This window comes from Camelus bactrianus, chromosome 13, assembly GCF_048773025.1.
Source record: "Camelus bactrianus isolate YW-2024 breed Bactrian camel chromosome 13, ASM4877302v1, whole genome shotgun sequence".
NCBI lineage: Eukaryota > Metazoa > Chordata > Mammalia > Artiodactyla > Camelidae > Camelus > Camelus bactrianus.
Genome location: NC_133551.1, coordinates 56,850,499 through 56,874,636, shown reverse-complemented (window position 1 = coordinate 56,874,636; position 24,138 = coordinate 56,850,499). Strand labels below are relative to the sequence as shown.

Sequence of the window (24,138 nt, the reverse complement as noted above, 5' to 3'; positions counted from 1 at the left end):
ACCACCAAAAATAATCTGCGTCGGCCTGAGCTGCTGTCCCCGATCATCGCATCCTGCTGTTGTTGCAGAAAACACCAGCAACTTTGAGAGCTAGAAGCTGGAAATTTCTCTCTTCCTCTGGTCTTCTGATTTCCATTATGGTCCATTCAGCATATCCCACAGGAAGCTAACTGATGAGAGATCCTGGGTCATGAGGGTGCAGACTCTCAGCCCCGTCAGAAGAGAGAGGAATACAGAAGGGCAGTTGTGGGGCTTAAGTAGGTAAGCAATAGGTAAAGGATCAGTCCAGAAACCAAAACCATTGCCTTAGTTTTGAGAGCTCTGCTTCCTGACAAGAGGAAAGAACAAACTTATTCAGCCATAGATGGGTCGGTTAAGGTAAAAATGGCAACTTCTCCTGCCTGTCAGTTGCTATAATCTAGCAATGAAACAATTTTCACCAATCAGCTGAATATTTATTGAGTATCTGCTAAGCTCAGCTTATGTTGTGATACTTTAATCTTGTGATTCTAGTAAAAAGTATAAATCAGAGTAGATTGAAAATCAAATAGACATTTTTATATTTAACTACCGTAATTCTACCACATTTCCCCCATCCTCATCATTTTTACAAATAGTGACATTTTACTTACAGTTCAAAGTCATCTATAATGAGCTCCCATATCATCCCCTTCCCTTACATACTGTACACTTTTTCACTCTCTCTTCCTCTTGTAAAGAGGGTACCCTCTCTCCCAACCCCTCACTTATCTTTTCTAATGGTAACCATTTTAGTGCGTTCTCAGCCCCTTCCTGCTTCATCGGGAAATGTATTTCTTCAGTTTTTGTTTCTTTCCAAAATATTCAAATTCTTCAGCCTTGACTCTACTTCCCCTTATTGCTTCCTCCCTTATTCTCTTTCCCTTTACAGCAAAACTCTTTGAAAAGAATTGTGTGTGCTTGTTTCTCATCCCATGCTCCCCTTTTTTTATTTAAATTTTTTTGATGGGGGAGGTAATTAGATTTATCTGTTTATTTATTACTTTTGGTGGAGGTACCACGGATTGAACCCAGGACCTTTTGTGTGCTAGGCAGGCACTCTACCCACTGAGCTATACCCTCCCCCGCCATTCTCCCTTAAAGCCACCATAACACACACACACACACACACACACACACACACACACTGATAAATCCAGTGGTCAACTATTAGTCCTCATCTTACTAAAACTAACACAATTGATCACCCCTTCCTTGAAACACTCTCTTCACCTCCAGGATATGTTTCTTCCTATCTTCCTGGCTTTCCTCTTAGGTATCTTTGCTTGGTCCTCTTCATCTCTCTGTTCTTTAAATGTTGGAGTGCCAAGGACTCATCTCTGTTATATGTGGCTTCCTCCTTTGGTGATCACATCTAACCTCATGGCTGTCAATATCATCTATAGGCTGATGAGTCCCAATCTTATACCCCCAGCCTGGTTGTATTTCCTCAACTCTACTCATATATCCAGCTGCCCACTCTTTCTCTTATTGGATGAATAACAGGACATGTTAAACTTAACTTGTCCAAAGTTGAGTTCCAGATACCAGTCCCTACAACCTGTTTTTTCTCCCAGTCTTCCCCACTTCAACAAATTGCAACTCCATTTTGCCAGTGCTCAGCCCATAAAGCTAAGAGTCATCCTTGATTATTCTTTCTCCTCCCTGCCATACGTGTGTTACCTAGGGGTGTGTGTGTGTGTGTGTGTGTGTGTGTTTGAAATGCCCTTTCCCTTTTATCTATTGGAGTCTTTTCATAAGCCCCTGGAACTCACTCTCAATCCTATATTTAAATTATATTTTCCTTTTCAGTATTGGAATATATAGTACTAGAAACTCAGCTGCCAACTTGGGGTATTTCACTTTAGGGAAGATTCTTGTGATGGCCCTTTGACACAGTCTGCTGCTGAAGTCATTTGCCACTGCTCTCAGCCTTTTCTTTCAGAGGTCCTCTGTTGTTTCTTCTATTTGTCAAAGGCAGTGCTCAAGTCTCTCTAGTCAGGAGAAGATAATTTTCTACTTTACTTTCACTGTTAACATCCTCCTACTCCCTATCAACTCTCAGTGAGGAGCCTGTTGAAATCTGTACACAGTGACTACAGTTTGCAACTCTTAACAATACTGATGCTCACTTTGAATGTCTACATAGTGCCTGGAAAGCAAATTCTTATGGAAACTTAAGCTAAAAAAAATCTGCTTCATCCCCAAGGAGTTAACTTTTTACTAAAACTTTTAAGAATAGAATTAGTGTTTATGTAACACTTTTATGTCTGAAAAAGAACTGGCAATGACTTGGACATCAATTAATCTTTCCTCTATGAAGCCAACTTAGATTCCTTTCAGGGTTAAGAGTGGATTTTAAAGAAAAGTTGCACTAATAGTTGGATGACAATTACCAAAGAACTCAGAATCTTCAAATATAACTTATAAATTGGGATTCTTTGGCTACAGGTTAAAAGGAAAGCCAACTCAAATTAGCTTAAGAAAAAGGACTTTATTGGCTCAAGTAACTGAAAAGTCTAAGGCTAGATATAGCTTAAGACATGACTAGATCTAGGGCTGGGGTTGGCAAAGATAGCTTGTGGCTGATTTTGTAAACAAAGCTTTTTTTGGTAGGTCATTTAAATTACTTTATTTTACTTTAAATTCTAAATTACTAATCATTATTATGATAAAATAAGTAAACGTTTTAATTATTTTTATTCTGTTGATTTTTTAAAGCAAAAAAATGAAATAGCACATTTAAATCCAAATCAACACAGAATAAGAGAAGTATTTTATAAAGTAGAAAGAAAGTAGAATATTAGTACTTTTGCATTTGAATCCAGACTTTGCCTTATACAAGCTATGTGATTTTGTATATATTAGGGCAAATTACTTAATTTTGTTCATTTTAAGGTTATACTCCAATTACAGTTATTATTATTATTGGCTATATTCCCCATGTTGTACAATATATACTTGCAGCTTATTTTATACATAATAGTTTGTACCTCTTAATTCCCTACCACTGTGTTTCCCTTCCCACTTCTGTCTCCCCACTGGTAATCACTGGTTTGTTCTCTGTATCTGTGAGTCTGCTTTTTTTGTTTTATTCACTAGTTTGTTGTGTTTTCTAGATTTACATATAAGTGATATCATACAGTATTTGTCTTTGTCTGACTCATTTCACTTAGTATAATGTCTTCCAAGTCCATCCGTGTTATTGCAAATGGCAAAATTTCCTTTTTATGGCTGAGTGGTATTCTGTTGTACATGCATACCATATCTTCCTTAGCCATTCATCTCTTGATGAACACTTAGGTTGCTTCCATGTCTTGGCAATTGTAAATAATTCTGTTATGAACAGGGTGCATTTATCTTTTTGAATTACTGTTTTTGTTTTCCTTGGTTATATATCGAGGCGTGGAATTGCTGGATAAAGCTTTATTGTAACACAGCCATGACTGTTCATTCCCATATTGTCTGGATGCTTTTGTGCTCTGGTGGCAGAACTGAACAATGTAACAGTGAAGTTGAGTAGTTGTGAGAGAGATCTGTGACCCACTATGATCTATGTGTTTTTCCCCCAAACTAAGCAATTCTCCCAACACTAATTCAGCTGAGTTCTGGCACTGTTTACCTGAAGATAGCATCAGATTCCACAGGTTAAGAGCTCAGTCCCACAGGATTGCCCCCACTTCAGATGCCAATCAAAAGTCAGGTTGTTATCTATGCTTCTGACCACCTGGCTATAAATCAGAAGTTCTCAGGACCCCGTCCTTGATTGATTTGCTAGAGTGGTCACGAAACTTAGGAAACCAGTTTACTTACTAGGCTACTGGTTCATTACAAAAGATATTAAAGATATGAATCAATAGCCAGATGAAGGGTTACATAGGGCAAGATCCTGAATACAGGAGCTTCTGTCCCCATGGAGTTTGGGGCCAGCAGCTGGTTGAGTTCTGGTTCACTTACCTGGAAGCTCTTGGAACCCCATCCTTTTGGGTTTTTATGGTGGCTTCATTACATAGGCACAATTGATTACATCACTGGCCACTGGTGATTGATTCAACCTCCAGGCCCTCTCCTCTCTCCAGAGGTCAAGGTGGGACTGAAAGTTCCAACCCTCTAATCTAATTCATCTAATTTCCTAGTTGGTTCCCCTGGCAACCCCCCCAATCTTTAGGGGACTTCCAAAAGTCACCTTACTAGCGTAAACTCAGTTGTGTTTGAAAGGGGCTTGTTATAAATAGCAAGGTACCCTTTTCATTTTGATGGTTCTGAAGTGACTTCAGGAATTGCAGACAAAAGACCAAATATAACAAAAGATGCTCCCATCTTATAATAAGAGCACTTATTGCTTAGGAAATTCCAGGGGTTGAGGAACTGTGAGCCAGGAACCATGGACCAAGTCCAAAATATATATTTATTATAAATCACATTCTCACACCCACAAACCCTAAAATATTTCCTGTCTGGCCCTTAATAGAAATAAGTGACCTGTGTCTGGTCTAGGAAAAAATGAGTGTCGATAGGATCTGGCTTTTCTGTTTCTCTGTTCTGCTTTCCTCAGTGTTGATCCTTCCTCTTACAAGCTCCCTCCTGGTGGTGGCAGAACATCTACAGTAGCTCCAGGCTTATATCCTCATAAAAGTGGTCTTCTTTTGTAGTTGCTTCAATAAACATGCTAAGATTCGGTTTGATTGAACCTCCTTTTCTTGCTTGTTTGATGTGTCCATCCCCAAACCAATAACTGGCCATGGGAACCACAGTGCTCTCATCTGCCAGGTCAAGGTCACAGGTTGACCTCTGGAGTGATTAAGTCATGATGGTATCTCCCAAACCATAAGAACCAAAGAGGTGAAGGGGTGATCCTCTTGAGAAAAATTGGGGAGCTATTACCAGAAAAAGGTATTGAGTGAGTAAGGGGAGTAGTAGGAATAGAATAATGAGTTAACAAGAGGGAAATTATATAACAGGCCCGTAAACAGAAGCATCCACTGAAACAATTAAACTAACAACTTTTAAATAGCTACGGCTTCTTCTGTTAATACAGAAATAAATATTTTTTGCTTTCACTCATTTGTTTTAAATCCAAGGTTTAGGTCTACTGTGTGAAAGTACTGTCTTTATTGGTCAAAACCAGTTGCATATTGGCAATTCCATGTGGTTTGTATTAGCTTCCTAGGGCTGCTGCAACAAGTACCACAAACTGGGTTGCTTAAAACAATTGAAATTTATTCTCTCAATCTGGAGGCTGGAAGTCAGATATCAAGGTGTCAGCAGGGTCATTCTCCTTCTGAATTCTCTAGAGGAGGATCTGTCCAGCTTCTAGTGGCTCCAGGTTTTCATGTCTTGTGAAGGCATGACTCTAATCTGTTACCTCTTACTTCACATGGCTTTCTTTCTTGTGTGTATTTATGTGTCCTCTCCTCTTGTTATAAGGACACAGTCATTGGATTTAGGGCCCACCCTAATCCAGTATGACCTCCTAACTAATTATACCTGCAAAGACTCTATTTCCAAATCAGGTTACATTCTGAAGTTCTAGGTAGACATTAATTTTGAGGAGACAGTACTCAACCTACTACCCAAGGGGAAAAGACTGGCAGTTCAATAGTGCCAGAAAAATTGGTTATCCATATGAAAAAAGTTAGAATACAGTATGCAAAATCAATAGTAGATTAAAGCCCCAAAAGTGAAAAGTAGAACTTTAAAAAATATCTTTATATCCTTGGTATAAGGATTTCTTAAACAAGATATAGAAAACACTTTAACAAATTGACAAATTTGACTCTATTAAATCTAAAAGCTGCTTTTTAATGAAAATCACCTCAAATGGAGTTAAAAAGACAAACCACAGATGGGAGAAGTTATCTGCAAAGCATATAACTGATAAAGGATTAGGATGTTGGATGTATAAAGGATATCTATGAGTAAGAAAAAGATGACCCAATTTAAAAAATAAGAAAGGGTATTGTGTAGATAGCATTATTGGCCCCAGTTCATCACCCCTTACCAATATTCACACCCTTTGTTGAGTGACTTTGCAGTTCTTCCCACTAACAGACCAGAGGATATTTCTTCTCCCCTTGTGATTTGGCCATGTGATTTGCTTTAGTCTATTAGAACATAATATGTGTGACAATGTGCCAGTTGCAAGCCTAAGCTGTAAGAGACATCATGTATTTTCACTTGGGCTTTTGTACTTCAGCCATTGTCATGAGAAGAACTTGTCCAGGCTTGCCCACTGGTCTCAGGAGGAAGATGTAAGTCCATGTACTATCACAACCACTTCAGACAAGCTGTCCCATCCAGGTCCAGCCTAAATCAGCCAACCCACATACATGTAAGCTAAATAAATACTTACTATTGTATAACATTGTTTTTGTGGTTAGTTGTTACGCAGTGTTACTTAACAGCATTTTAATAAGCAAGGAAATTCACTGAATCATGGTCAAAAAACATTAAAAGTTGTTCAATCCATACAAATAAAAGCAGTAGCATACTACTGCATATCCACAAAATTTAAACATCTGATAATATTAAGTGTTGATAAAAATTGAGAAGTAGAAACTGATATATATACCATTAGTGGGAGTGCACACCTAAAAACCAGGTGACATGGTTCTGGCCATTGATTTGCAAGTGTTAAGTTCCCTGGATGCGGCATCCAGAAAAACTAGTTTTTTTCCTGATAAAAAAGAAGATAGACTGGGCTGGTAATTGCCTTTTGTCTTTTCATCTTCTTCCTGCCGGGAATGTGGACATGTGGCTGGAGATAGGGCAGCTATCTTGTAACATAAAATGTTTTAATTTCATTAATTATGTTTTTCATATATTAAATTCATTTGATTCCTCTTCAAACCTACCTCTTTTTCCCCCCCTTTTCATATAGATAACAATAAAACAAAGTAAAGGAGAATGGCTAACATTTGTGAAGTACTTACCACATGCCCAATACTGTTTTGAGTGCTATACATACCTCAACTCATTCAATCCTCACAGTAATGCTGTGAAATAAGTGCTATTTTTGGTTCCATTTTATAAATAAGGTAACAGAGATTAAGTACATTGCCCAGGGTCACACAGCTATCAAGTGACAGAGTTAGGATTCCAAGTCAAGCTACCTGTTTCTAGTTCCTACACAACTATATGCTAGTCTATATCACCTTCTATCTCTTTGACCATTTTAAAACATACTTGTTTAATAGCCTGTTAGATTTTTATTCTATTTTTCTGAAATTTCTGGGGTTCTAATTCCCTGCTTGTTATATACATGCTGATTCTTCTTCACAAAAAGTAATTTCCTTCTATCTTTTAATATTTTTGATTTACTCATTCAGCAAGATTGAGCATCTGTTGTGTGCTCAAGTGCTGTTCAAGGAGCTGGGGATACATAAGTAAACGAAACAGGCAAAGTCTCTGCTCTCTTGAACCTTAAATTCTAGTAGGAGAAAACAGACAATAAACAAATAAGAGGATAGAGAGTAGGAGGAGGTGCTTGTATAAAATGGCAAAGGAAAGCCTCTCCAATAAGGTGACATTTGAGCAGAGACCTAAAAAAAAAAAAAAGTGAGAATGTGAGCTATGTGTATTCCTGGGGGGAAGAATTTCCGAGCACAGAGAATAACAAGTACAAGGCTGCATGGCAGGAACATGCCTTGAATGTCTGGGAAGGAGCAGAGGTCTTTGGAGCTGGAAATGCAGTGTGTAGAGCAGAGAAGATGTGGGCAGGGAGGTACCGGGAGAGGGGAGAATGCAGATCATGCCGAATACAGATCATGGCGGGCCTTTTAGGTCATGAGAACTTTGGGGTTGGATGGGGAACCTCTGGAGGGTTTTGTGCAGAGGAATAACATGATGTCACTTACGTTTTAGAAGGATCACTCTGGCAGCTGTCTTCAGCCTAGACTGAAGTTGCAAGGAGACTAATTAGGAGGCTGTTGGTGATAGGTGATGGATGGATCAAAGTGGTAACAGCAGTAGTGGACAGAGGTAGTAGGATTTTGGATTTGTTATGAAAGTTAAACTGACAACACAGTCAAAGATGACTCTTAATGTTTTTGGTCTAAACAACTGGAATGGACTTAACATTTCCTGAGACGGATAAGACTAGGAAAAGCAGGTTTAAGATGAGGATGAATGAAGAGTATGGTTCCGGATATGTTGAGCTTAGGATACCTATTAAACATCTAAGCAGAGATGCAGATAAACATATATGAGTCTGAGGTTCAGGGAAGAGGTTGGGGGCTAGATGTGTAAATTTGTCAGTTACAAGCTCAAAGTTGTATTTAAAACCATGAGACTGGATGGGCTCACCTAGGGAATGATATAAGCAGAGATGAGGTCTGAGCCTGAGCCCTGGGACATTCCAGCTGTAGGGGAGGAAAAATTTCCCTTGACCTTCTTCCTGGCTGCGTCTGAAAATTAAACTAACAAAGACAGATTTACTCAATATAAGTTTTACGTGACACAGAAGCCTTCAAAAGGAAATGACCCAAAGAGACAGACCCAAGTATTTTTATACTAGGCTTAATGAAGAGTGGACAGTCGTGAGAAACATAAAAAAATTCTCCAGGACATGTCCTCTTAGGACATTTTAGTAGCAAAAATCAGAGAATAAAAGTTTATAAACTTTTTGGGGAAAAAAAAAGAAACATAACAAATTAACATCATTAGAGGGAGGGTACAGCTCAAGTGGTAGAGTTCATGCTTAGCATGCTTGAGGTCCTGGGTTCAATCCCCAGTACCTCCTCAAAAAATAAATGAATAAACCTAATTACCTCCCCTCTCAAAAAAAATTTTTTTTTAATTTATAAAGTAACATCCTTGAATACAGTTCCCTGTGCTATACAGTAGGGCCTTGTTGTTTATCTATATTAAATACCTTGCAATAGCCCATAATGAAAAGAATATGAAAAGGCAGGACAGGTATAGCTCAGTGGTAGAGCGTGTGCCTAGCATGCACGAGGTCCTGGGTTCAATCCCCAGTACTTCCAATAAAATAAGTAAATAAATAAACCTAATTACTCCCCCCATAAAAAAGCAGGGAGCTATAAATGAGTTACTATGTTGTACATTAGAAATTAACACAACATTGTAAATCGACTATACTTCAATAAAAAAAATTAACATCCTTTAAAAAAAAAAGAGTGAGCAGTCATGGAAGAATGTGGTTGATTAAGGAATAAGAGGTAAATATAGTAAACTGGGGGACACTCAGCAAAGCCGGTTTGTTCAGATTCTTCTCAGTGTCCCTTGTCTTCTGAGTTAAGGATGCTCCTTTCCTCTGGGGATAGGGAAGACACCTCTCACCTGAGGGTTTTACGATCTGTTGCAGGGGAGCAGGGAGGGGGTGTCAGAGTGACATTCCTGTTTCTGCTGTTTACTCAACTCCTTCAGTTCAAAATACTCAATATGCCAAGGTGCCCTGTTTGGGGGCCCCATGTCCTGAATCCCATTGCACTTTCAAGTTTAGAAAAGGGAAGAACCAGCAAAGGAGACTGAGGAGTGGGCAATAGGAGAAGAACCATGAAGGCATGGGGTCCTGGCAGCCAAGTGGAACAAGTGTTTCAGGCTAAAGAGAGTGACCCACTGCATCAGTAAAATGAGGACAAAGAGGTGACCATTGGATCTGACAGCATGCAGGTTACTATGGATCTTTCAAAAAAATGGTTTTTGATGAATGGGAATGAAAACCTGATTAGAACGGGAGGAGTGAAGACAGAAAAAGAAAAAAAAAAAAGACCAAAAACTCTTCCAGTGAACTTTGTGTAAAGGGAGCAGAGAAATGGAGTAGTAGCCAGAAGTAGACGTGAAATCAAAGGCAGGTTTGTTCGCTTGTTTGTTTTTAAGATAGGAAGTATTAGACATCGTGGTGGTATGATATTGGAACTCCAATATCCACTATGTAGAGAGAGGCGAATGACTGGGTTCAGCTTAAGCAGACCTGCTTTCCCACCTGCTTGGGTTCTGAGAGCTTCCTTCAGAAGCAGTTTTGCATTTGCTTCTGCAAAGTGTTCCCATGGATACCACCAGCCCAACACTAATTCTCATGTTAGTTTTTCAGCTTGAAGTTTCCCACACCAAGCAGGTAAAATAAATTTGGACTTTAGAACCTCACAAAGCACAGCCTTGGGTTTGATATCTCACCTAGGGACTTTCTTCTTCCCAAACAAAGACCCTGCAGAGACAAACTGTGTCTTTTCCCTACACTCAGGGGCAAAGTTTACAAGTCCTTTTTCATTAAGATTGAACCCTTAGAGGGTTCCAGTTTCCATGACTGGTGATAACTGGGCTGTACTGCTGCTCCGGCTCTGCTCCCTCCCCAATGTCGGCATCTAGGGATTTCTCTTTCTTTTTTCCAGACCCAGCCATACACTTTTAGTCTGGGCTGTATTTTAGCCAGCATCTCTAGAGGTTTGTGGCAGGAACGTTTCAGCACTTTCTAGACCGCCATTTTGCTGGAATCAGAAGTCTTCCCCCTTCATTCTTCTCTTGGCTCATTCCTAGCCGCCTTTGAGGTCTCAGCTTAAATGTGCTTTCTCAGAGAGGTATTCCCTAACCCTCTCCAGCCCAATCTAAGTTAGTTTACCCTCTCATACGAAGAGCACTCTCTTTCTGTCTTAGCACTTAACTTGTCATTTATAACTTCATATGAGTGTCTAATGCCTGATACCCTCTAGATTAAAAACTACACAAAAGTAAGAATTAAGCCTGTTTAGTTCAGCCTGTAGCAGAAGGCCAGACTTAAAGAAGGTACTCATTCACGTTTGGTGACTAAATAGATAATTGTCTAAAAAATCAAAGAACTAACAGTAGAGTACTACATGATATACTGAAACCTATTATCTTCTGTGTCATGGAGACTATGTTCTCTAAGAAGAAAGTGTTTTTAATGGAAAAAAGATGAGGTTTCTGACTCTTGTTTTACTTGACTCATCTCAGAGAAGCAGTGTTGCTCCGGTTTTGGTAACCACCATGTCTTTTCCTCTTTAGAATGGAGATCTCCTCCCATCAGTCTCACCTCCTGCAACAGCTGAATGAGCAGCGCAGGCAAGACGTATTTTGTGACTGCAGTATTCTGGTTGAAGGCAAGGTCTTCAAAGCCCATCGGAATGTATTATTTGCTAGTAGCGGCTACTTTAAAATGCTTCTTTCTCAGAATTCCAAGGAGACGAGTCAGCCAACCACAGCTACATTTCAGGCTTTCTCCCCCGACACTTTCACAGTTATCCTGGACTTCGTCTATTCCGGCAAGCTCTCTCTCACGGGTCAGAATGTCATAGAAGTGATGTCAGCTGCTAGCTTCCTTCAAATGACTGATGTCATTAGTGTATGTAAGACCTTTATTAAATCTTCGTTAGACATTAGCGAGAAAGAAAAAGATCGCTATTTCAGCCTCTCTGATAAAGATGCCAATTCTAATGGTCTAGAGCGTTCCACTTTTTATAGCGGTGGCTGGCAAGATGGAAGCAGTTCTCCACGTCCTCATCTAAGCCCAGATCAAGGAACAGGTGTAATAAGTGGGAAATCCTGGAGTAAGTATAATTACCATCCAGCTTCCCAAAGGAATACTCAACAGCCTCTGGCCAAACATGAACAAAGGAAAGATTCCATTAAAAAGTCCAAACATTTGAGGTTGTCACAGCCTTCTGAAATGGCTCATTATAAGTCAAGCAAACGAGAGGCACGAACATCTGATTCTTCCAGCCACATTTCCCAATCTGAAGAACAGGCACAGATGGATGCAGAAATGGACTCTACTCCTGTTGGCTATCAGTATGGTCAAGGATCTGATGTCACATCGAGAAGTTTTCCAGGTACCCAAAAAGAGAATCAGTCCCCTCAATCAGGTTCCAAGACTCCTATACAAATCAGTCCTATCTCAACATGCCCTTACTTTTAGGTGTTATGGGCAGTTGAACCAAGTGATTTTTTTTTAAGTCATACTTCTCTAATGAAATCTATTCATAAAACATAAATTTAAAAATTTTAAGTTAAAAGTAATTTTGGATAAATTTAACGAACTCAAAACAGTACTGAGGATCAAAATCCATGATTTTTCAAAACTGTAGCTGTGGGTGATTAGATTACTGTTAAATGTTTAAAGCTCTTTTCTAAGTGGTTCAATCCCTAAGATATGTATTTTCACTTTAAATAGTTTTTTTTCCCCTGTGTATCCACTTGGGAGGAGTATTTTTATACAGAAAAGTTAAATACAGCAACCATGCATATTTGCAAAGGTTCACAGACCCAGTAAAAGAAATTAAACTAAATCTGAAGTTATTAAGATATAAATACATAATTTGAAAAACTTAACATACAGCATACAACATTGATACCATAATTCTATGTTCAACAGCGTGAGGCATCTCATTTTTATAATAGTAGTAAAATGCAGAGAGATTATATAGGTTGATAGTTTCAGAGTTAGCCTCCCTTCACTCCCATAAAACTGAAGTAGAGAACAGGGATTAGCAATACATTGAGGGGTCTAAACCTAATCACATCCCACTGCCAGAAAGAAATATATATCATCCAGCTTTTCCCCCCAATCATTCAGTCAGCAAATGTTTAATAGTTTACATGTGAACTTAAAGGAAAATTATGATAAAATTAAACTCCTGTAGGCTATAAGATTTAGAGTATATATTTAGATTTGTTTAATTTTAGAAAAATTCCAAACATATATAAAAGTAAAAAGAACAGTATATTTAACCCCCATGCACGCATTACCTAGTCCCACTCATGACCAATCTTGTTTCATCTGTGCCTCTACCCCTGAGCCCTCCCATTTTTTAAGCAAATCTCAGATATCATATGTTTTTATCTGTAAATATTTCAGAACGTGTCCCTAAAATAGTCTTTAAAAAATCTACAATACCATTATTATTGTACCTGCACAAAATTGACAAATCCTTAATATCACTAAAGGCCAATCAATATTTACACTTTCCTGGTTGTCATATAAATTTTAGAAAATAATTTGGTTGTAGATAGCATACTTAAAAATAATAGGTAACCTGATTGATTTTTACTAATCACATTTTCCTGTAGGATATTGACTTGAAAATATATGAAATTACATCATATTATAGAGCTTACTGAAAATCCTGATGAGCTCTGCCATTGACCAAGGCAGACAGATATAATAGAGCAAAAATGGGAAAGCTTTGTTGTATTTTAAAACTGCAAAAAAAGTTATCTTTTCTTGGGCTCTGCACTTTTATAATTCTAGGTTATTTAAATCTCACTTCAATAATGAACAGCTGAATTTAACAGCTGTTAAACTGATGAGGCTTGCCTCCAACCACAACTAACATTTTGAATATGTAGGAGTTTTAAAACACAAGAGCCTTGAAACTTTTTCACCTTTAAAAGTAGTACAACTGTATAAAAAGTAAAGGCAGGGGAATAAATATAGTAAATAAAACAGGTTACTTAAAAGCTTAAACATTAAATACTTTTATTTTTGAATTGTGTCTACAGTTTTAAAATCCAGTACCACTTTACATTTAAAATCTAGTGACCCTATGACATTAAATAAAAACATAAGTGGGACAGTCTAAATTTACCCAGACTTTATAAATATTTCAAATCCTGAAGTTATAGTTCTGTACTTCGGATTACACTGACAATCTAGTCTTTATAAAATTTCTTTCTTCTGCTTTTTGCCTGCCTTTCTGAGATTGGACTCATCTGCCCCTTTTGGATTCTTGGTGTTACTAGAATTGTGACTACTAAGTTTTATATGATTTAATCAAACTGTCTCCTGACAGATGACCTGCCCAGGATGAGGTTCAAGTGCCCATACTGCACACATGTGGTGAAGCGGAAGGCAGACCTCAAACGCCACCTTCGTTGTCACACAGGAGAAAGGCCCTACCCCTGTCAAGCTTGTGGGAAAAGATTTAGCCGGCTAGACCATCTAAGTAGCCATTTTCGAACAGTATGTATGATTTTTCATTATTTTACTTCTTAGGAAATACATGCATTTATCTGCTTTAGGATAATCTAAGTTACTGAGGGAAATTTTTTCACGTAACTCTACAATTATATTAAAAAATTTTTCCAATTTAATGTTTTCACTTTGCACATAATGCATAATTTTAGTTTTTAAAAGAGATTTTTATTCTCCTATGAAACCTTGAAGTAAGAGATATTCTTTTGAATATCCATTTCAATTCACTAAAAACCTAATGTGTTTTTAATTTTTTTTTTAATGGAGTGGGGATTGAACCCAGGACCTCATGCACTCTAGGCATGCACTCTACTGCTGAGCTATACCCACCTCCTAATGTGTTTTCATATCCCGGTCTTTTCAATGCCAAAGACAATATAAATTTTAAAAATATTTTAAAGGTCTAGGTCAGAACCACTTCAGATACTCAGCATCTACTAGTGGTTCTTGAATCCTTATCTGGTAGGCTCTCAGGCTAGTTTCTGTTGTCTGACCTCTCTCCACCCTACCCTCTAGAGTCTCTCCAGTTTCTCTGGTCTCAAGGAAAGGAGTAAGGTGGGCAATAGAGCGACTCCCGAGCACGGACTGGACTGTCAGTAGTCAGAAAAATCTCAGGGATTTTCTGTTCGATGCTCTGGTGGTTTATTATGGTGGTGACATTGGAATTACTCTGCTGTTGATCTTGCAGCACGAATTTTTTCCAAAATCTATGTTCTATTACTCATACTTTTACCCCATTTATAGAGCTTCTTTTAGTTTTGAAGGATATTGGGTCACTTGATGCATTACTTTATAATTATTTATTCAACAAAGATACATTGAGCACCTACCACGTGCCAGACCCTTTTCTAAGGGTATACAGCAGTGAACAAAACAGACATGCTCTCTGCCTTCATTAATCTCTAAAACTAGATTTTTTTCAGTTTATTTTATTTATGTATTTATTTATTTTGGTGGGGGGAGGTAATTAGGTTTATTTAATATTTATTTATTCTTAGAGGAGGTACTGGGGATTGAACCCATGACCGCATGCATGCTAAGCATGTGCTCTACCACTTGAGCTATACCCTCCCCACCAGATTTTTTAAAATTAAAATAACCTTTTATTATTACAAAAGCAATAAATATGCATTATAAAAAGAAAATAGAAGAATAAGAAAATAAAAATACCATATTTTTACCACCTAGACATCACGATTCTTAACACTTTATCAGGTGAATTTACATTTTTTTACCAAAATATCATACTGTGCATGCTATTTTGTAACCTTTCTTTAGTGAATAATCTATACCTTTCCATCTGAATAAAATCTTATGTATTACACAGTTCAATTTTATCCATAGTCTCCTAAAATATCTTTTATAGCTGGTTTGTCCAAGCCAGAATCCAATCCAGAACTCAGCTCATTGTTAGGTCCCTTAAATATGTTTTTAAGCTGGCATAGTACCCCCCACACCCATTTATTATTGTGTTTTTAATAACACTGACTTACTAAAGATATTGAGCCAGTTGTTTTACAAAATATCCTACCTCTGGATTTCTCTGCTTGCTTCTACATGGTGTCATTTAGCTTGTTCTCCTATCCCCCATGCATTTTCTATAAGCTATAAGTTTTATCTAAAGTCTTAATGGGTTCTAGTTAAATACTTTCATCAAGGACAAAATTGTATACTTCATATTGTGTCACATTAGGAGACACGTAATATATGGTGGACCCATCATTCATGTTGTTAGGATTGATCACTGGGTTAGGGTGATGATACCATGATCCCACCATTGCCTTGTGATTAGAAAGGAATCTCTGTGGAACGATTTTAGTGGTATATGATTATCCATTTCCCCATCAACCATTCATTTAATGGTATTAATACCAATTAGTAATCTCAGTCCAAATTACTGATTTTACTTGGAGTTGTCGAATGATCAACTTTATCCTTCCTTTTATATTATTAGCTAGAATTCTATAAAGTAAAGCTTTCCTTTATCACCTGGGGCTATTTGGTTACTTTGAAATAGGGTTCCTATAGGAAAAGCAGGATCAATGTTAATTATTTCCCTTTAATTACCAATGTTCTAAGTAAAGAGTTGACTTAATAGTAGCCTCAAATGATACATGAATTTTGGTTGACTTTTTTAAATAGCATATAGTCTCATGAATTTTCATTGGTTCATTGTGTTTGGACCCATAACAATTATTATTCTTTTTGATACTTAGATTTTCAAATTTTGTGTAGTAGGGACACTTGAAGCTGGCTCTTGTGTCCTTTTGTTACACCTCCATTACATTTTTTAAGTGTCCTTGTTCTCTGGCTCCAAAAGAGCCTGAGGCTCATATCGAACTTCCTCTGCCACAAAACTGGAATCAGCCACTTCTCAAAGGAGCTTTGGTGCCTTTTAGTGGGGAATGAAATTAGAAACCAAAATTTGGACACCTAGGGTGCTCATTGTTATTAAGACATCATTCTTTTTAGATTATTTCTGAGCTAGAAAATATGTATTTTTAAAATAAGTTCATGATGATGTTTTCAGTTTTAACATTGTAGTGTTTCACTTAATTTCTTTGTCTTCATAATTGTATTGGTATTGGGCAGGTGGGTGATGAACATGAATCTGTGTCAATGCCACATAGGATAACCATAATACTCATACTATCTCAGGAGAAATAAAGCTACATTCAAATTGTGTACTTTCAACATTTACTGATTAATATGTCAGTGGTTAAGCAGAAGATAGTAACTCTAGTGAGTAGTGGTTCCATACATTTTCTTAGATATTTTACCAGACTGCATTAGTTTCCTTGAGCTTTTTGAGACTACCTGTGTTTGTACTTTGGCCTGCTTTCATACCATTCTGACTTTATCTAAATGAATATGCTGAAAACTTAATTTGGCATTATACAATTAATTAATTGTAATAATTTTTAGATTAGAATCTGTAATCTACTGCTTTGACAGCTATTGAACAAAGTTATCTATTGCTAACTATAATATATGATTATTCATCAATTACAACTTCTTCCCAAAGCATTTCACACATGTTAACTCATTTGATCCTCAAAACCTGGTATGTATCCCCATTAGTAATAAGTAAGCAGTCAGAGCTAATAATAGGCTGACAGGTAGCAGAACCACCATAGTGGGTGGTTGTAACCAGTGTCCATTCTGATAGTCAGGCTTCTATTCTGTTTGGGTGGTGCCCATACTTGACCAGTTGTTAAATAATTTGACAGTCACCCTTGAAGCAGGTTTATAATGTTTTAAATTACTTGCTTCAAGATACATGTTAGTAAATGACAAGATCAGTCAATGACAAGATTAGCCAATGACAAAACCAGGATTAGAACCTGCCTTCCAATTCCTTGTCCAGTCCTCTTTCTACTAGATCTTTCATTAATAAAAGTAGCAAGTAATCCTTATATCAAAAAAAATTTTTTTGATAAATTTTAATTTGGGATTTTTTTTCTGTAGCAAAATAACAAAACATTAATACTCCCATGAAATGAGCTTTTTTCCCTGAAGTAAGATATGTAAAATCCTTAGAATAGTACATGGCTTATATTGTTTGCAATTATTATTTTTCTGGGAAGGTGTCCCTTGTTGCCTCAGATATAAAAATATTGGATTAAAGGATATGTGAAATTAAGTATGTAATATTAATCATAAAAACAGACATTTTTCAGATGAAGCTGGTGTTTAATATTTCTGTAACGTCAATTTATCACAAAAACCTGTGATCTTTTTCTAATGACTAGATGTTAATTTAATATTAATGCTTGGCTTTGAACATCTTAAGTTTATGAACTGGTACTTAGAATATCAAACTGTCCTGCTTTTGAAAAATCTTTAACACTATTTAAATCTCTGCACAGATTCACCAGGCATGCAAACTAATCTGCAGAAAATGCAAACGCCATGTGACTGATCTAACAGGTCAAGTGGTACAGGAAGGAACCAGGCGCTACAGACTCTGTAACGAGTGCCTTGCTGAAGTTGGCATAGACAGTCTCCCCATTGATTTGGAAGCTGAACAGCATCTCATGTCCCCATCAGATGGAGATAAGGATTCCAGGTGGCACTTGGGTGAAGATGAGAATAGATCATACGTGGAGATTGTAGAAGATGGGTCGGCTGATCTGGTCATACAACAGGTGGATGACAGTGAAGAAGAAGAAGAAAAGGAAATAAAGCCCAACATTAGGTAGCTAGAATGTGAACCAACAGAGCTGGCATGTCTGCAACTTATATTGACTTGCCGTATCTCTCGCTTTCCATGGTCACAGTCTGGTTAACAAATTATCAAACTGACTTAAAAGTAATGACCTGATACCACTTGCATGCTTTGTGAACAGGCCATTGTATCCATTCTGAACTTTGTTGCCCTAAAATCTGTTGCTGCACTGGAGAGAAAGACCTAGCTTGAGCTGGCATGATGGATGAACAGTTAACTGTCTTCCTTTTATTACAGAGATATCTTTTTTTTTTTAATTGGAAGATCTACTTAGCAAACTTTTCAAAGAAAATATTTTAAGTAAATTCACCACAACCAAATTTTATATAAGATAATTTGAAGGTGTTTCAAAAACATATAAATTACCAATATTGAATTTTCATAGGGAATCAGGTAAGAGCACATTTAAGGGTCTGGTACCCTACCTGACTAAACTAATTAGTCTTTCTATTAAATTCAGATCTTAAACGACCTATCATTATTCCAGTATCGTAAATACTTTAGGATTATGGCAGAAGACAAATCTAAAATATTTGAAATCATTCATATTTGACATTTTTGTCATTAAGTTAAAAATTACTCTTATGTAGTCAGTATTAAAAAAAAACCTAAAAGAGGCTGATCAGAGATTATATACAGACATCATTTTCTTAAAGCAGAAAACTAATACTGTCAAGGTAGTTTTTGAAGATTTATCAATATAGCTCTCTTTGTAAAGAAAAAGAAAAGAAAACTGGAGGTTCTTACCAGTTCTTAAGAATAATTTCTAGTATTTCTATACTGCTATATTATTTATAAAGTGCTCTCTCACACATTTTCCCACCTAATCAGCAAGGTAAATATTGTTGTCTCTGATTTGCAAATGAAGACATAAAGGTCAGAAAGTTTAAGTGGTGGGACTGGTGATTGGACAGGTTTTGATTTTAAACTGTCTTTCATCTGTCTTTCCCTGTATTGTCTCCTGAAATGATGAAGAAATGAAGTCAAACCTCACCAATCTGCAATAATTATAAAAAGAAGCCTATCAAAATTAGAAAGTATGAAAGAAGAGTAATTTAATCATCTTCAATAACATATAATATCCTGAACTAGAGTTATTCAAATAGTGCTAAGTATTGTCCCTACAGTATCTATTGATGTTTTTCTTATTTATATGTAAATTTTATATATAAAACTATCTGAACACGTTATTCTCTTTAAGTTCTTTAAACATTTTTGCTTATCTTGTTTATATAATTTTTCAAAACAAACTTTTCTCCTAGGATACAAAGTTGAGTTTAAACTCCTCCCCTATAGGAATTATGAAACATTTCAAAATTACAGTCAAATTATAAAGATAAAATCTAAATACTAGAAGTAAAGAACTGACCTTCACAAAGGTCTTGGGAGGTTATCACAATTAAGCTTGTTTTATTTAATTTTGATAGAGGCTCCATGTATTATACTGTATTTTTAATTGCCATGACATACCTCCAGATACTTTTTATGTTATTTTCTCTTATTCTTTAATTAATGATTGTCCTTAATAACAATTTGTGGGCTAAAATGGTTCATTTATTTAAATATTTTTTACAAATAGATGAATAACCATTTTGTTTTATGGTACGTAATTCTGAGATTTTCTTCAAGATTCCCCTGATGGTAAATTTCCAGTTGCTTCAAGACTGGTTAGTATGCATTGAGTTCACTGTCTCCCAACATGACCATTCCTGAATCAGGAGTCCTAACAAATTGTACCAAATGATGGTGCAACTTGTCATTGTTTGGTCTCACCAGATGGTGGTAACATCTTTCAAAATTATAATCTGATATTTAATCATTGGAGCCAATAGGAAAAGTGACTGATTTGAGCTTTATAGAAATGAAGTAGTGCTTGCATGTGTATACTCTAACGCACTTTAGTCTATGATCTAAATGTTCTTTGATGCTACTATCTTCTGCACGCAAACATCAGCATGAGTCCCAGCAAGGTCCACTGAACATAGTGCCACCAGCACGTGTAGAGCCTTATCAGAAATAATGCTTTCTCATAATTGTTTATAACAAGCACCAAGCAATCCCCACAAAAGAGCTATCAAGTTCACAAACTAGACAGCACATCTGTTCTATCATTTTAGTACCATAAAAGAACATTCATGACATGTTTGTAAGTTGTAAATAACTAGTTATCGTATAATATATATTTAAGACTTTAGAGACCAGTTCTTTTCTCGAGTGAAATTGTCTAATAATGGTTTCTAAAAAAACTGAATTCTTTAGCTCTTAAATGTGGGAAAATGTTACATGGGGTATAATATGTTAATATAAGCTTTATTTATGCCAAGATTTTTTTTTTAATATTAGGAAAATAATGGAAGTTGTTTAGACCAAAGTTTGCTCTTACAGGAATGCTGTTTATCACCTTCTAAACACCCTTCTAAGTCTATGGTTGTCAAAAGAGTATCTGGTTGATGGGATTAAGTTTTGCAAAAATAAAGCACCACTGCAGTACTGCCTAGTGTCTGGAGGAAGCAAAACAGACTAGATCAGTGGTTTAAAAGATTTTTTTTTTACCCAAGAAGCCCTTTATTGAAATGAGTTGTCTCATAGAGAAGATCAACATTTAAGGGAAACACTTAAGTCAGAGCTGCTCGGATTCAACCTCCTGCGAGACTCTCCCCAGACCCTTCTGCAGAGCTGAGTGCAGCACCTTGAAATGGATCACTTTTTTGAATTCCCTTTGAGCTTTACAGCCTCACCTCATTACACCTGTTACTGCGTTTATAAGCTTGTAACCATAGCATCTCTTAGAGCAGCAAATCACATCTTTCCTCTACAAGGTTCCTCCTATAGTTACCAAATCTCAAGACTTCTTAAGAACAAATGTTTCAGTATTGTTTGTCTGAGTGATGAAATCACAATTACCTCTTTTATATGGCCAAGTTACTGCTTAATGGATGAAAAATTTGTTACTTTTGACCTCAGAGCTCAATTCATTAAAGTTATTTTGCCAAGTCATGCTAAAATATATTGAAATTTCCACTCAGATTCGTTATATATATTTTGAGTCCTAATATTAATACTCCGGAAAAATCACTAAAAACCGAACAGCATAAGATGTGTTTAACTGGGAAGGGTGATAATAGTGGTACTGGAGGGCCAAACTTTAGATTATAAATGGAAAGTTCTATGTTATTTTATATTAGAGTGGATCAGTATTACTATTTATCATTTATATGGCATTTTATATTTGCAAAGTATTTAATGATTTTTATGTTATTCTTTATATATCTATAAAATAGGACATTTATCACATGAAAGGTAAAGAAACTGAGGCACAGAACAGTGAAGCAACCTACCTAAGACAACCCAGTGAAACAATGGCAAAAAATAGGAATTAGAATTACCAGATTTTCTGAATCCTAGAATATCAGCTTAATTCACTGAGGTTTGTTATGTATTACTTTATTTTAAAAGATGATTTTATACAAATAACAGCCAATTGTTTTAAAGCTGATGTCATTGTGTGTGGATAAATCCTATACAGAATAAATATTATGTAAAGGATGTGACTTTGGTTACAAGAGTTTCAATGACAAAAATTCAGGTTGTCATACAAATGGCATTATTTAGCCAGCTGCTTTATATATTGTGAAGTATAATTAATATTTTATTTTGATACAGAAGTTTCTTAACTATTCATGCTAATGGAGCCATGAATAGACCAGAAAAAAGAAATCTACAGAGAATCTGTAAACTTCATTTTCTAACTTGTCAGTGTTCTCCCTAAAGTACTTGTATTAATGCCAACAAAAAGTGAAATATGTTAGTAAGCAATAAGCCACAGACAGGAGAAGCTACAGGGCTTTTTAACTTTTAAAGTCAAAATATTTTGAAATGTACTTACTTAAAAACACGATAAACACTTTTCCCCATCCCTTTTTGTTTTCTTCACACATGCAAAAACCATGGCATACTTCAACACCTTGAGATAGGAAACCAGTGACCAGGGTAATGCTGGTCGCCTCTTTACCTTTGGGCTTGATTAGATTATTTGCAAACATTGAATAGAGCTTGTAAAGTACATCTAAGAATTGATTATACTTTACTTCATTCTTTCCAATTTCTAGATACACATATCCATTATATAGTTTCTTGATCTTCCCATTGGGAAAATCTTTTAATTCCTTGTTATTATTTACAATTACTTAATTCTTTTATTAAAGTAACTCATTTTTATTCAGCCCGTAAGGGGGAAAAATGGAACATTTCTGCCTAGATCAGTAGTTCTCAACCTTGGATGCACTTTTGAATCACTTGTGGAGCTTTAAAAATATAGATGCCTCAGTAAAGCAGAATTTCTGGCAGAACGGGCCCTGTGTGTATTTTTTTTAAATCATCCCAGTATTTTTTTATATGCAAAATAGGTCTCCTAGTCAAGGTTTCCCTCTGTCCTTCCCAGATAGATTGATGCTAAGGATGGACAGTGGAACCATTTCATCTTCCAGTGCACTGGTTCTCACCCCTATAAGTAAGGAAAAAAATTTAAATATGGATGCCCAGTCCAAGAAAATACTAATTTTTGTGAAATTTCAAGATATTGTGTATGTTCCTTTATTTAAGGTTTTTATTAGGGTCAAATAGTATGGACACTAAATTAGTGGATAGTCTTAAAATAGACCATTTTTGCTTTGGGATGCATTTGCATTTTTATTTAATTATGGGTGCCTATTGCATTCTGGGATTTCACACAGTACTTCAGAGTAATAAAGAAACTATATTAGGAATATGTGACTGAAATACTATAATCTGAAATTTTACATGCTTTAATGTTTTCTTTGCTTTTGAATAAAAACCAAAACACTCTCCAAGCACTCTGAGGCTTAACTGCTACATATTAGAATCCCATCAATGAACTGAATTAAATTAGTTTTTATTCAAGTTAAATGTCATACTACAGAAATAGGACTCAAAACCAAGATGTCTTATTTAAAGAAGCTTTAGGATTAATTTGGAAGCAAAAATAAAGGTCTTTGCTTTACTTCAAGTATTGCCATTAAAAAAAACAAAACAAAACCTTGAAACAACTTTTGAGTAGGTTACCATCTTCATTCCCACGTTTGAGGTTATGTTTGCAATTCGAATTTGACAAGTATGTCCCTTCAGCAGTATTGTGTATACAGACACCATTGCTTAATCAACCAAAAAAAAAAAAAAATCATCCAGTAACGTAGTACTTTCTTGCATAATTCAGAAAGGTTAAATGCTGAAATAAAAGAGATAATGTGCCTTTTGTTGCATATTTGAGTTGATTTAAAACTTTTTTCCCCTGGAGGAAAAAATCCACAAGGGACATAGCAGTGGGAAACGGCGCCTAAAAGCATTGGCACCAGGCGCCCCAGTATTTCGGGACCGTGTTAAAAAAAAGAAAGTCTGGGGTTTTTCTCTGAGCAGCAGCGACATTTATTCGCGCTTAGGCTAGACCCCCAGAGAGGGCCCCCACCTACCAGACACCCCTAAAGCTAGATTTTAGGGGGGCGGGGTGGTAAATAGAAAATGTGATGTACGTGGTGGGCGCCCAATAAAGAGCCCCTGTTTGCCGGCTCCCCACTAGATGCAAGGCCTCTTTAGGCACTCACACCTCCGTGTTTAAAACTGGAGGAAACCGAGGCTTGAAACCTTACCCCAAAGCCATCACGATTCGAGCCCACGCGGTGCCCCAAACCGCCGCCCTATCGCCAGGGGGAGGTAGTCTGCTTTACCCAGACTCTCGGTTCCCAGGTGGTTCCCAGGTAGCGGTCCATGCGTCACCGCGCGTCACTGCCTCGGGCGTCGCCCCTCTCTCCCCACAAAGCAGGGACTGCACGCTTGACCTTGCCGCTGGGAGTAGCAGCCCTGATGAGATCCCGGAGTCTGCAGCCCAGCTCGCCAGATGCAGCTGGTACTCCTTCACTGATGTATTTTC

The 24,138-nt window shown here is 36.8% G+C and overlaps 1 protein-coding gene and 1 long non-coding RNA gene across 3 annotated transcripts in view; one reads left to right on the top strand and one right to left on the bottom strand.

The window, feature by feature from the left end:
- Positions 1–23,462, top strand: part of ZBTB8A (zinc finger and BTB domain containing 8A) — a 48,996-nt gene extending 25,534 nt beyond the window's left edge. The window contains exons 3-6 of one of the 2 annotated variants that reach the window (XM_074376938.1): positions 6,215–6,349; positions 11,002–11,825; positions 13,785–13,954; positions 17,836–23,462. In XM_074376938.1, the coding sequence (XP_074233039.1) occupies positions 11,003–11,825; positions 13,785–13,954; positions 17,836–18,168 (1,326 nt within the window). In that variant the 5' untranslated portion in view covers positions 6,215–6,349; position 11,002 and the 3' untranslated portion in view covers positions 18,169–23,462. The remainder of the gene's footprint in view (positions 1–6,214; positions 6,350–11,001; positions 11,826–13,784; positions 13,955–17,835) is intronic. The other variant, XM_074376937.1, reaches the window with a different exon arrangement.
- Positions 5,800–11,006, bottom strand: LOC141579618 (uncharacterized). The gene is made up of 2 exons (XR_012511355.1): positions 8,323–11,006; positions 5,800–7,914 (listed from the first exon to the last, which is right to left on the bottom strand). It is a non-coding gene; the product is annotated as an uncharacterized LOC141579618 (long non-coding RNA).
- Positions 23,463–24,138: the final 676 nt, after the last annotated feature.